General features: G+C 39.4%; 2 protein-coding genes across 4 annotated transcripts in view; one reads left to right on the top strand and one right to left on the bottom strand.

The window, feature by feature from the left end:
* The window catches only part of JMJD1C (jumonji domain containing 1C), a 330,011-nt gene extending 326,132 nt beyond the window's left edge, over positions 1-3,879 (bottom strand). Inside the window, exon 1 of the mRNA XM_063103410.1 lies at positions 3,762-3,879. The gene's annotated coding sequence lies outside the window, so the exon portion shown is untranslated. The remainder of the gene's footprint in view (positions 1-3,761) is intronic.
* REEP3 (receptor accessory protein 3) overlaps positions 3,424-13,539 on the top strand; it is an 80,731-nt gene continuing 70,615 nt past the window's right edge. For 2 of the 3 annotated variants that reach the window (XM_063103413.1, XM_063103411.1), the window contains exon 1: positions 3,424-3,611. Coding sequence is in view for 1 of the 3 variants with exons in the window: in XM_063103411.1 (XP_062959481.1) it covers positions 3,580-3,611 (32 nt within the window). In the remaining 2 variants the exon portion in view is untranslated. Of the gene's footprint in view, positions 3,660-13,539 lie in introns of all 3 variants that reach the window. The other variant, XM_063103412.1, reaches the window with a different exon arrangement.

Raw genomic sequence — 13,539 nt, 5'->3', positions numbered from 1 at the left:
TTCGGTTCAGTACTTACATAACTTTCTATCTTCAATACAAGAAATGATCTCAAATGAACATGCCAAACGAAACCACTCTATAAAAGCTTTTAAGCAGAAGGTACTACATTTCCTTTTCTCCCAGTGCCCCTAGAGCCTTACCTTACACTGTGAAGCAGTTATCTAATAGCCATCTATTAGCAAATCTCAACTATCTGAGGCCTAGTCCGATACGCAGAAATTAGAAACATCCACCAGTGCAATGAGGGCACTTTTCATAAGAGGCTCCTCCTCAGATGAAGTTACTCTTAATTTAGACCAACAGTTCTCAACCATATCAGCTTCAATGTATCCCTTCCATAAAATATTTTCCAACTTCAGCTTTACCGCCCAGAATGAAATTAATAATAATCTTCCTACAGACAATTTCAGACAAATCTATATACCCTAAATAAAATACAAATGGAAAAGAGAAATGAAAATAATATAATACGAGGAGTCTTCAGAAAATACATGAAAAGATTCATATTATCTTTCAATTCTATTTTTTTTTCAATACTATTTTTCCGTGAACATTTTGAAGCACTCTTGTATGTTTTTCAATATGTGAATGCTGGGGCAAAACTACACTAGAAGACTTAAAGAAGTAAATAGTAGCTGAACATGATAACTACAAATGCAAAGCTGTGGTGTGATGCAATTTTCCAAAACTGTAAACAACTTCTAGTCAAGTTCTAAACAAAACAAATCTTCCTTCAATCTGCACAACAGTTGCGTGTGGAAATAGACACTGGAAAATCTAGTCTTGGCGAAAACCATGATTTTACATGTAAAATGGAGGTTCTAGGCTCAGATAAGTACAAATATCACATGAATGTCAGGCAGGAAGGATATCACTAACTCATTCAGGACGTGAGGAGATTCTTTATTCAGGACTGTCCTACCTACTGCAAAAAGTATAGCATCCCTGGCCCCCACCTATCAATTGCTAGTGGTTAGTCCCAATCATTACAACAACCAGAAAAATGACTCCCAATTTCCCCCTAAAGGGCAACCCCCATCTGGATCGTATAATGTAAAGAAGCTTAAGAAGCATGGATTAGAGTTCCAGTTCTATCACCTCTAAGCTATCTGATCACTGGCCAGTGAGTTAACTTCTCTAAACCTCAGTTTCAAAGGTACCAAAAGGGAATAAACATTACCTGCCTTTTTGGGTTGTGAGGATGAGTCAGCATGTGTGTGGCACACAATAGGTGGTTTCCAACCTATTGCCCACTGAGATGTGAAGAAGGGTACTTTCCAGATGAAGAGAATGAAAGCATCAAAAAGTAGCATGAATGTGGAAGAGGCAGAAGATATAATAAGCATACAAAATGATATTTAACACACAGCAGTCTAGGGACATTTCAGAGCACGGCCAGCAGTCCTACCTATCTTGGCAATTCCTGAAGGCATTAATGGATTACAATTCAGTTAAATAATTAATATTCAGAATGATGACCCCCAAAGTAAAAAGGTAAGAAAGACATACATTTTTAAGACTTGTACTGAACATAGCTGAAATTTTAAAAAGTTTGATACTTAAGAGAGTCACTGTATTTAACAAACATTATTCAATATAAGGCATTTACCCTTACCTAGGCTAAATACTAGGAAAACACAAAGGTATCTAATACACCATACATGTTCTCCAACATCTTACCATCCAGTAAATTGGACATGAGTAAAAGCAGAATGACATAGGTACTAAATAGAAACTGAAGTAATAAATTATGGGGGGCCCAGAGGAAATTGTGAGTATTATGAGGAAAATCAAGGATTCTGATAGATAGAGAATGGAAAGCAAAGCATTAAAGGAAAAATGAAGTCTGGGGAAAAGCACTGATCATGAAAATACAGCTTGGTTCAGAGAAGTGAGGAGGGGAAAGGAGGTACATCAGTTATTCAGGATAAAGGAAGTAAAAATTAAAGTTTTAAAGACATTTCAAGACCTGTTCATGCAGGGATTTGAACTACATTCGAATGTGTTTGAGTTTTACTGAGCAAGAAAGTTCTCCACATATATGGCACATGTGATCCCCAAATAATGCTTAATAATGGCCAAAAATAAAAGATTCAAAACAAAAGCAAACTATCATTAAGATTCCCAAAATAAAAACACATATTCTTAATATGAATAAATAAACAAAAAGAGCCTAATCCAAGAGCAGAAAGCAGTTTCTGGGCTTGTGTTTTTTAAATAATCAAAATATTACTAAACTTATTGAGCTGGGAACTGAAAGAACTCGGGATAATCCATATGCGTCTCTTGATTTTCTTCCAAGCAAATCGGAGCATTTCCTAAACATGTTATTCACCAGTGCCTCACATCGCCCTGAAAAGCAAGAGGCAGGCTACAGTGTTGTTAGCCTCTTTATGATATGGGGAAACTGAGGAACAAGAACTACAGTACAGTCACAAAATAAGCCATCATATTTTCTAAGACTTTAATTAAAGGCTCCAAGCCCAGATTTCATCCTTTATTCTTCGCACAACCTGAGTACTAGAATTATCTTTTACTGTAGTCTTAACCGGGGTGGGGGTTCGGGGAAAGACTTAGACTAAATTCTAAGATCATTTTCTCAATTTGGTGCTGTCACAAAAGACTGGAGTTTTTTTAACTCTACTATAGAAAAGATGATATTTGCAAGTACTGCAAGGTGTAAGCAGTAATCCAACTTCCCCCAAAATAGACAGTTGTAAAGAGCAGGACAGCTTTTACTTTGAATATCTGGCAGGCTGAGGGAAATAACTGGAGACATGTGTCTGTAAAACAGGCTTTGCAGATGTTCTGGTTACCCAAGAGGCTCAGAACTGTGGTATCACTCACGACACCGACTACTGCAAACATGTAACTCCAATGTGCTCCTCCTATGTCCCTCTCCCTGCACTGCATCATGAACCGTGAGACGCGGTATGAGACTGAGGCCTGTGCAAGGACCTCCCTCCGTTTCCCTGAAATTAAAACACGTAATATGAGGATGCCCTCGGTGCTAGGTCTCCCTCAACAGCGTGGAGACCGGATGTTGCCAAGCACAAAATCTTGGCTCTCCAGAATCTAGAGACTGGTCCAGAGGATTCTATCCAACAGAGTTCCTGCCGATATTTTATTTTTCTCACACTCACTGACAACCCCTACCCCCACTTCCTCTGCCTCAGCCTCCCTCCCCTCTCTCACCGCCAGGTGGGTATCCCCAGGACCTAAGGAGGGTAATGAAGCTTAGAACGCAGGGGCCGCGAGGTCATCCGAAGCAGGCCGGGGTCCTGCCCGTCCAGCCCCAGCAGCCCGGCCGCCCGGCCCTGACCCGGGCCAACGCGCCGCCGCCGCCGCCGCCTATCAGCGGAGCGCAGGGGCGGGGCCGGCCGGCTCGGCTGCAACTCGGTCGGCGGGCGGGGACGGACAGGGGACCGACAGCCGCGCAGCTCCGGCCGCCGCGGAGATACCGGGCCCGGCTCCCGAGGGCGCCAGCGAGGCCCCGGGGAGCGCGAGGAGACGGCGAGCGCGCGGCCTGCCGTTGGCGGCCTAGTCCGGCGCGCTCAGCGCCCACCCGCCCCGGAAAGATGGTGTCCTGGATGATCTCCAGAGCCGTGGTGTAAGTGCCGCTCACGGCGGCCCGCAGCCCGCGCGAAGCCCGGGGGAGGTATGGGGAGGGGCAGGGGCCGGGAGGAAAGGGAAGGCCCTGGCCTAGGCGGGGGTAGGACGCCCCGGCCTCGGGCCTGCCGGGGGCCCTCCGCCTCCTCACCCTGGTCCACGTCGCTGCGGGGCTCCTTGCGGCGGGCGAGGGCCGGGCGGCTGCTGTGGCGCGGCCCGGCTCGGCTGCGTGCGGCTCGGCGCCCGTGCTCCGGCAGCACTGGGTGGGCAGGCGCGGAGGGCAGGCGGCGCGCGCTCTCCAAGCTCCTGCTCCTCACGCTGCGCGGCACCGCCCTGCGGGCCCGGGAGCGGCGCGCCTCGTGGCGGCGCCCTGCGCAGGCTCCGCAGACGCCGAGCGCGGGAGGCTCTGCGCTACTCCAGAGGATGCGGTCGCTGCGGCGCCGACGCCGAGCCTTTGTATCCCGCAGCTGATGCGATGTCTCTCTCGGCGACGGACTGCCTTTCGGTCACGTGTGGTAGGAGGAGAGATTTGTCTAAAAACCCGAGACCGATCCCTGGGAAGGGTCCCAGTTGTCCCAAGATTTACAGCTTACCGAGAAAGGAGCCTGTTATTGAAAGGTGACACCCGCCTGCTCTCCCCGATCCTCGAATTTGGCCCTGTTTGGGCGGAAGTATTTGCTAAGTGATTGAGAGGCTGCAGGTGCCTGTTGCCTTTGTTCTCATTATCTGTTCATTTCATTTTGCTCTCACCAAAGAAGTGCTACAGGTCCATAAGAAAAAAGTTCGTTGAGTTGTGCTGTTTACTCTATAAAAGTATTTATTCGAATACAGTTTAAACCGATATTCTCCCATCCTCCCAGCCTACCCCTCCTCCCCCTAAAAAAAAAAAAAGTCATCAAGTAAACCACAATGACGTAGTTACAGCCAGGGGCCCATGGCTTCATTATTCCTGATCTCTTTAGGAGTACTGTTATCTCAGTATCTTTATGAAATGTTTGTGTGAGGCGGCAGGCTTCTCTGATTGGCTGTGGAATTTAGAAAACATAACATTCTCAAATTTTTTATTTTGTTTTTAACTAGGGAGAAGGAGCTGATTTTTCTGGGTTTTGGTTTTATTTTGTTTGGAAGTGATATGCTTAGTATCCCCATTTAACATGATTTGCAATATAGCATTCAAAATTTGTCTTTTGATGAAATGAAAAACCGTTTCTAGTTTTAAAGTCTCAAAGCTTCCTGTGTTCATCTGTACAAAACTAAAAATCAAGAAATAAAATGATACCATAGATGCCTTCAGATTTTTTATTAGCCTTTTCCAGGCCTCTCTATCATTTACGTAATGCAGGCATACCTTTCTTGACCTAGTAGATGTCTACCAACTGTGTTTCTGCACCTAGAAAATCAAGTGCCCTATTAAGAAGCTATACTTTTTTTTTTTTAATTCTCTGGGTTTCTTTGACAGAAAATTGTGAAACTTTGGTTTAGTTTGCAATTACTCAAATCAGATTTTTGGTTTTGATCGCTAACTACGAGTATGAATGTCTGTTCTAGGTGCTATCTATAACACAAAGGTCAGTAACAGGTAGTTGATCTTAATGGAACTGACTGTTTAGATACAGATATCTGCAGTACAGGTCAGAATGTCAAGTTTTGTAAGAGTTACAACCAGTGTAACACCCATTGTTAGACAAGGAAGGAATTATATCTGGTTGGAGAATCAGAAAAGGCAAGAGAGATTACATTTGAGATGGGACTTAAAGAATAGGCCTAATCTATACAGCCAACGATGAAAAAAGAAAGTTTTCCAGATCTAGAGGTCAGTGTGAGTCAAAGCACAGAGGAGGGAAGGCCCAGATTAATTACAGTGGGCTTGAAGGACTGGGTAGAAAGAAAGCTGGAAAGGTAGGCCAGGGCCTATTTTCAAGGAAGAAGGAATAGATTTTGTAAGACAGCAACAGCTTTGTTTTGGAAGATTCTCTTTCCTTGTGCAACATGGTTGGCAATGGAGAGACCCTGAAGACAGGGAGACCCCTTAGGAGGATCTCTAATTGGCAGCCTGAGATTAAAACCTGCAGTGCTAGAGCGTACAGAATTTAAGGTTTGAGGCAAAGGAAAGGTAGCAAAAATGAGAGAAAGTCACGGAAAGGAATATACTTATCAAGCAGGAAACATTTCATGAGCCATTAAACCATTAGCACATTAGAAAGCACACTTGTCAGGGAATATAAGTATCATTATACTTTTTCACTTTGCTCCTCTGTTTTTCTGTCTTTAAACACGAAAAGAGCAACTCCAGGTTTCCTACACAGACTTGGAAACCTTTTTCACCCCGGGAGATAGAATTTACTTGTATTCTTTCCAACTCACTGGAACAGCCAGCTCACCCTGAGCGAGATCACACAGTTCTCTCAACATGAATCTCAAGTGCAATGAGCAAGGAACACAAGGAACCTCCAAAGCCAGAGCTCCCTGTATGCATGAGTACTTTCTCCTCAGATTGGGCAGTATAACATTGGGGGCAAGAGCACTGGCTTTGGAATCAGACCTGAATGCCATTAACTGCTGTGTGGTTGTGGGCAACATACTAAACCAATCTGAGCCTCAGTCTCCTCGTCTTAAAATGGTTACAATATTTACTTCATAAGGCTGTTGTGAAGATTAAATTAGTTTAACTAAAAGGTGCCAGGTGTGGTGCCTTGCATTTAGTATGCACTTAACACAGAAAAGATATATAGATTTATTTTTTTATGGGAGAAGGTAGTAAAATGTTATAGGAAGAAATATCACTGAACTGTCATCAGGAAACCTGGAATTTAGAACTGGTTTTGGTTATACTACCTCCCTGAATGACCTTTAGTCAGCCTCTTGCTGATTATAGATCTCAGTTTCTTCCTCATTAGAGGTAAAGGGTTCTGGTAATCCCCAGCTCTAACATTCTGTGACAGTATGTAAGTATTTTTCATTATTTACAGTCTGTTTAAAATCATCTTACTTTAACTTCATAGGCAAGAATGACAATCTTGGTTGGTTAGCAATTTTTAAGGAATAATAATCTGAGATTACCAAATGTTACATTCATACGTCACCTTTTGAAACGCCTCACACAAGTTGAGGGAAATCCCGTTTTTTCCCCTAATTTTTCTTCATTTCTTTATATAACATTGTGATTAAGACCAGTACTAAAGTCAGATTGCCTGAATTCAAATATCAGCTCTGCCATTTATTAGTGACAATTTGCACCGTAGGATTAAATGTATTCATAGACATGATGTCCATAGTCCAATATCTGGCACATAGTAACTATCAATAAGTGCTACTAGTTAGCAGAACAAGGAAGAACATACTCCCTTGAAATCCCAGCATACTGATCATTTAAACTATTTTCAATTTACTTTATTTTTTTTTAGTCTCTGCATGTATAGGTGACAGTTGTAATTAGAGCATAGTAAAAGTTTTATATTACTCTTTATTGTCATATTGTAAACATCATCTATGTTACTCTGAAATCTTGTTTAATATTTTCTATTTAATAAGGCCAGTATTCATAATTTTCATAGACATTTCTCTTTAAGTTTGCATTTAGATAATTTCTAATATTTCATTATCATAGGTAATGCTACAGTGTAATTATAATGCTACACTGGACATCATTTACATGTACAGTACTTTTTAAAAAGTATTTCCTTGGGATAAATATACTAGAGGAGTACCTCTGAGTCAAATACTATGGATATTTTTATTCATATTTTATGTAAATTGCCAAATTGCTTTCTCAAAGGACATTAATATATTTGACATTGTCACTGGCAAGTTATGAATACTTTCTTTACCACAATGTAGCCAGAATTGGGAGTTTTAACTTTTTTATACTTTCCTAGTAATTATAAAGATCTCATTGTTTTCTTTTGCATTTTTCTTATTAGCAAGGTTGAATATATGTTCTAATACTGATTTATTAATTATATCTCCTGTTGTACAAGTAGTCTGTATAGACTTTGCCCATTAATCTCTTGGTTACTTGAAAATTTACTTGTTTTGTCTGTGCTCCTTACATAATAAAGGAATTAACCTTATGTCATATTTGATGCAAATATATTTCTCAATGTAATTTCACTTCTCTTTTAGATATTTTATTCTTGTTTGTATAGTTTATAGTTTTAGTACAGTTCAGCTTGTTTGTTTTTTACTTTGTGATTTCTTGATCACTTCTAAGTATAAAATTAATTACTCCAGGTATTTTTTTTTTTTTTTCTTTTAAAAGATGACCGGTAAGGGGATCTTAACCCTTGACTTGGTGCTGTCAGCACCACGCTCAGCGAACCGGCCATCCCTATATGGGATTCGAACCCGTGGCCTTGGTGTTATCAGCACCGCACTCTCCCGAGTGAGCCACGGGCCGGCCCTACTCCAGGTATTTGATAAGTACTACTTTCTCATATAGAATGGTATTAATTTGGAGGCTTTCTTTTTAATTCCCTACCTATTTTCCTTTTTACATGAATAACACATTTTTATTTTGGTTTTTTTTTTTGTTTTTGGTTCTTTTGATGGCTGGCTGGTGTGGGGATCTGAACACTTGACTTTGGTATTACAACACCATGCTCTGCTAATCATCCAGCCCTATTTTTGTTTTACCATAATTTTATTGTCTGGTAGTAATAGTAAAAACCTCAATCCTCTTTCTTTAGCTGATTCTCTTTATTTATATTTAACAGGTTATCTTTAGAAGCTAAATTACACACCTTAAAAACCGTACTCTGGCAGTTTTCCCCCTTCTTTCCAGCACCATCTGTTTTTTTTCCTTGTCTGCTAGATCTTCCTTGTCTGCATGCCAATATGATATTATTTCTCTTATATTTTTTAAAAAAAACAACAAAAACTATTTAACCTACTATACTTTTCATCTTATAACCCCATTTCTCTCCCTTTCTTTAAAGCAAAAATTTCTGAAAAGAGTAGCCTGTATCTGCTGCCCCTCTTTACTTTGGGACATTCTTGAACCGATATCTTTTAGACTTTGCTTCCTTCCACTCCACTGAAATTGCCCTTCTTAGGTCAATAGTGATCTCCCCTTGGACAAACTATTTGGTCCTCATCTGACTTATCAGCAGCTTTCGATATAGTTGCTCATTCTCTCCTTGAAGTACATTCGTCACTTGGTTTCTGAGAAACCTTGCTGTATTTCTTCATAACTCACTGGCCACTCCCTTCTTTGTCTCCCTTGCACATTTGTCCATGTTCCCTGACATCTTAAAGTTGTCGTATCCAGGGACTCAATGAATTTACATCTCCAACCCAGGCCTCTCTACTAAACTCTGTGATCAAATTTTCAACTGCCTACTTCACTCTACTTGGAAACATGTGAAAGTCATCTTAAACTCTTCAGATGTCTGAAACTGAGCTCCTGAATTTTCTTTCCAGTCTGGCTCCTCCGGCAGACTTCCCCAGCTCTGTTAATGACAGCTTTGTCCTTCCAGCAGCTCAGGCCAGGAACCGTGGAATCATATCATTTTGAATTCCTCTCTTTTTCTCGTTCCCTACATAGAGTCCTACAGAGCAAATATTGTTAACTCTACTTTCAAGATAGATCCAGTTCTCACCACCTGTACATATCACTCTCATCATCATCCCTTAAATATATTGTTACAATAGCATAGCATCCCACTCTACCCTTTTCCCTTTACAGTTTATTCTAAACACAGCAACCAACATGATCCTGTTGGAACCCAAGTCAAATCATGTTGCTCCTCTGCTCAGAACCCTCAGGTGACTTCCTACCTTACTCAGCAAATCTAAGTCCTTACCATGGTCTACAGAGAGGGCATGAGCTAGACTCCTTCACCTCTCAAACATCTGGCTGGCCAGTTAGCTCAGTTGGTTAGAGCATGATGCCGATGACACCAAGGTCCAGGATTGGATCCCTATACCAGCCAGAAAAAAAAAAAAAAAAACGGAAAACATAACTCATCTTCACCTGCCCTCTGCCTTACTGCCTTTACTCCAGCCACCATGGTCTCTGGTCTCCTCCAGTGTGCCTCTTGCCTGAGAACCTGGGCACTTGCAGTCCCCCTCCCAACCCCCACCCAGTGCCTTTCTCACAGATACCCTCCTGGCTCATTCCCTCACCTCCTTCAAGTGTCACTTTCTCAGTGAGGACTTCGCTGATTCAAGTACTCAGCTTTCTTTCCCTGCTGTGTTCTCAATAGCATTTGGTACTTTTAAACATACTATAAACTTTTTTATTTATTGTCTTTTATTATTCTCCAGCTAGGAAACAATCTCCTTGAGGGCAGGTCTTTTCTCTTATTTGTTCATTGTACACAGAAGAAGCCCAATAAATATTTTTCTGCAGTAAAAGAATGAAAATAATGAAAGTGAACTATAAATTACAGAATTATTGATAAATATTATACTCTATGAATTCAGGGACAGTCTGTTTCTTCTCTCCTCTAATGCTTGATTTACAATTTATTATTCTCAGGGAAGCTACAGTGAATGAATTATTTAGGAGATACTGGAAGGATCTCAGCATTGAATAGAAAGGTATTTTCACTGATGAGCCTCCTGCCCAACATTCTTATTTGAGGTAGCAAAAGAGAAAAGCTCTTCATTCATGGTATTACTAAAAACACAATCTCCTTAAACCTTGGTAACCTAGCTAAAATTGTTTTGGGGTAGATAGAAAAGTAGGATTGTATGCCTTAACAAGTAGAATAATATGACTAGAAATGTATATCATTCTTATTTTCTTCTTTGGTATACTATAACAATAGAATGTGACATTCATTTGTGTGTGTGTTTTAAGATTATAAGGTTTATGAAAAACATTCTGAGTAATTTTAAGTCTTTATGGAAGTTTGAGGGCAGTCACAACTTATAAATGATATTTTTCTTTATATGTTGTTTAAATAGTTTTAATTGGTTGTAAATCTCAATGATAGCAACAATGTTTTCTTTCAGGTTGAGATAGATTTTATATTTATTTACCATTTTTTATGAGATCCATGTGTGAATAACTTACATGTTCATGAGTTGTATCTAAGAATAGGATACTTACTAAATTGCTGTTAGAGAATAAGAAATAAAGTAAATAGGAACAATGATGTTTTGGTCCTATTGAAAATTGAAAAGTTGAAATTTAAAAAAATATGTGTGTTGGGAATGCCCTACAAGAGGTCATCTTTTCTGTCTTGCTTTATTAAGACTGAAAACATATCCTAAACTGTTGAGTCTTGTTTTCACTGCATATACCAGGACTTCCAACAAGATTACTTTATTAGCCTTCATTTCAGAAACAATTTGCTTTTGTCCACTTTTTGTTACTGCTGCTATATATCTGTTTCTTTTTCCACTCGATTTTGAGTGTTTTTAGGAGATTTTTATATTTTCTACTTTAAATATAGATTAAACTGTTCAAATAAATGGAATATTAACATAATAATGGCATAAATGGGGAACTTAAATATCTTACAATAAATATAGTATTTTGTTGTTGTTTTGGTTTGATTTTTTAGTGGCTGGCTGGTATGGGGATGTAGACCTAGGGCCAGGTTTGGACCTCACCCCTCAAGCACGTTGTCCAGACTGGGTCACAGACCCTTCACACACAGGTCTATGAGCTAGGTAACCAGACAAAAAGGTCGTTGGAACCTTGGTTGAAGAAAGAGTAGTCTTTATTCAGCACAGACACATCTAAGAGTTAGTCAGTCCAAAGAGAAACTCAGAAACTCAACTGCTATCAGCAAAGTCCAAAGAAAAACTGAGAACTCAATTGCTACAGGCAAAGTCCAAAGTAAAACTGAGCAGCTGCCAGCAGAGTAAACGTGCTCTATTTTTAGACATGAGCTCTGCCATCCAGCCCTGCTTCACAAACTCAAGAACACAAGAATAGCAACAAAAGAAAAAGATGCATTGGCGCATATGTGCACTACACCCACACACAACTTGTTTACAAGGAATGTGCTGCACCACCCCCAACCGAACCTAAGGGAGGGGGCCTGATTAAATTATTCTATTTTCCTCACAGGGATATAAACTTGACTTTGGTGTTATCAGCACTGTGTGCTAACCAACTGAGCCATCCGGCCAGTCCTAATATTATTGTTTTGATCATTGCATAGAAAAGGATAACTGCTTATTCTCTATTAGCAGAGTGTGGACTTATTTTTGTCATTGATTATGTGTTTGCACTAAGCTATCCCTTTCATACATTTTTTTGAGATAAATGAAAGGTTAAAGATAAAAATAGTTCTGTTACAAAAATCTTCATGTTTATAAAACTAGCTATTAAGGGTTTATGCATAATTATCTCCATTACTGCAATAAATTTACCAGTTTGAGTCATGTTGTTACACAAGGGTACTTCAAAAAGATCGTGGAAAAATAAAATTAAAAGATAATACGAATCTTTCCATGAACTTTTTGAAGTACCCTCTTATTTACAAAGGCTACTATGACTGAAAATCAGGCAAGATGGCATACTCACTAAGATACTCTGGGCAGAGAAAACAGTAGCAGTTTGGATGGAATTACTGAACAATGGTTAAAGATTATTTTAAGTAATGAATAGACCAGCTAACATTAGAATATTATACAGCCATTTATAATGATTTTCAGAGTATTTTTAATCTCATTTGAAGATACTTTAAATGTGTCAGAGTTTCTTAACCTCAGCACTGTTGATATTTTGAACTGAATATTTCTTTGTTGTGGGGGCTGTCCTGTGCATTGTAGGATGTTTAGCAGTGTCCCTGATCTCTACCCACTAAATACCAATAGCACCCCCCAGTTATGAAAGCCAAAAATGTCTCCAGATATTGCCATATGTCACCTAGTGGGCAAAATTGCTACTGGCTGAGAAACATTATGTTAAGTGAAAAGGAAAGAAAAATAAATATGGGAGGGAATGAGCCTAGAAGCTGTGCTGTCCAGTGTGGTCATATGTGGCTATTTAAATGTAAATTAGTTAAAATTAAATACAATTTAAAATTCAATTCCTCATTCACACTAGCCACATTCAAGTACTCAGTAGGTACAAGTGCTTAATGGCTACCTTATTGGACAGCACAGAAATAGAACATTTCCATCATTACAGAAAGTTCTATTGGCATGATCCCCTACAAGAAATAGTCAACTCAGCATTCCTATCTGAAAATGACTATATTGTTTTCTGTTTGCTGCTTCTGTGTATTCTTTATTAAAATACTGTTGGTGATCAATCTTTCATAATTTTTTTTATTATTTCAAAATATATTTCTATTTCAGTATTTACAGAGAATTTCTGAAAATTGATTAAAATTACAATGATATAGTAGACTTTGAAAATAATTTTTATAGTCACACATTGTGCACATGAGCTTTTATATTCCATATTTTATAAATTTATAAATGAAGTATGACTTGCAAGTTACAGTTTTCCTAGTCCCAGAAGTTGTTAAGATATTAAGATTAGAATATTTAGCCAAGGGTTACCAGTATGTTGCTTTTCTTAACTGCTAACAGTGTCATCAACTGCTAAAGCAGTTACCAAGGAAATCATGAAAGTGAAAGTCATAAGAAAAATCTAAACAAAATAGGTGTGTACTGACCAGTAATTGAAAACATAATCTCAGAAGTCCTCAGATATATTAATACCGAAAGTATTAATATTTCATTAATATTAAAGAAATAATATGTCTGTTTTAGGAAAGAAACATTCTCATCCATAAATAATACCGAGCATTCTGCTTTGGAAGATTTTATTAACCTTTTATCATGTCGCATTTCTGGGAAATATTTAGTTTGCTAGGACTGATACAGCAAAGTACCAAAAACGAGGTTGCTTAAACAATAGAAATTTATTGTCTCACAATTCTGCAGGCTAGAAGTATGAGATCAAGGTGTTGACGAGGTTGGTTCCTTCTGAGGGTTGTGAGGAGGAATCTGTTCCATGT

This window comes from Cynocephalus volans, chromosome 7 (genome assembly GCF_027409185.1).
Source record: "Cynocephalus volans isolate mCynVol1 chromosome 7, mCynVol1.pri, whole genome shotgun sequence".
Taxonomy (NCBI): domain Eukaryota; kingdom Metazoa; phylum Chordata; class Mammalia; order Dermoptera; family Cynocephalidae; genus Cynocephalus; species Cynocephalus volans.
The sequence above is the reverse complement of the archived record's forward strand: the minus strand, read 5'-3'. Positions and strand labels throughout refer to the sequence as shown.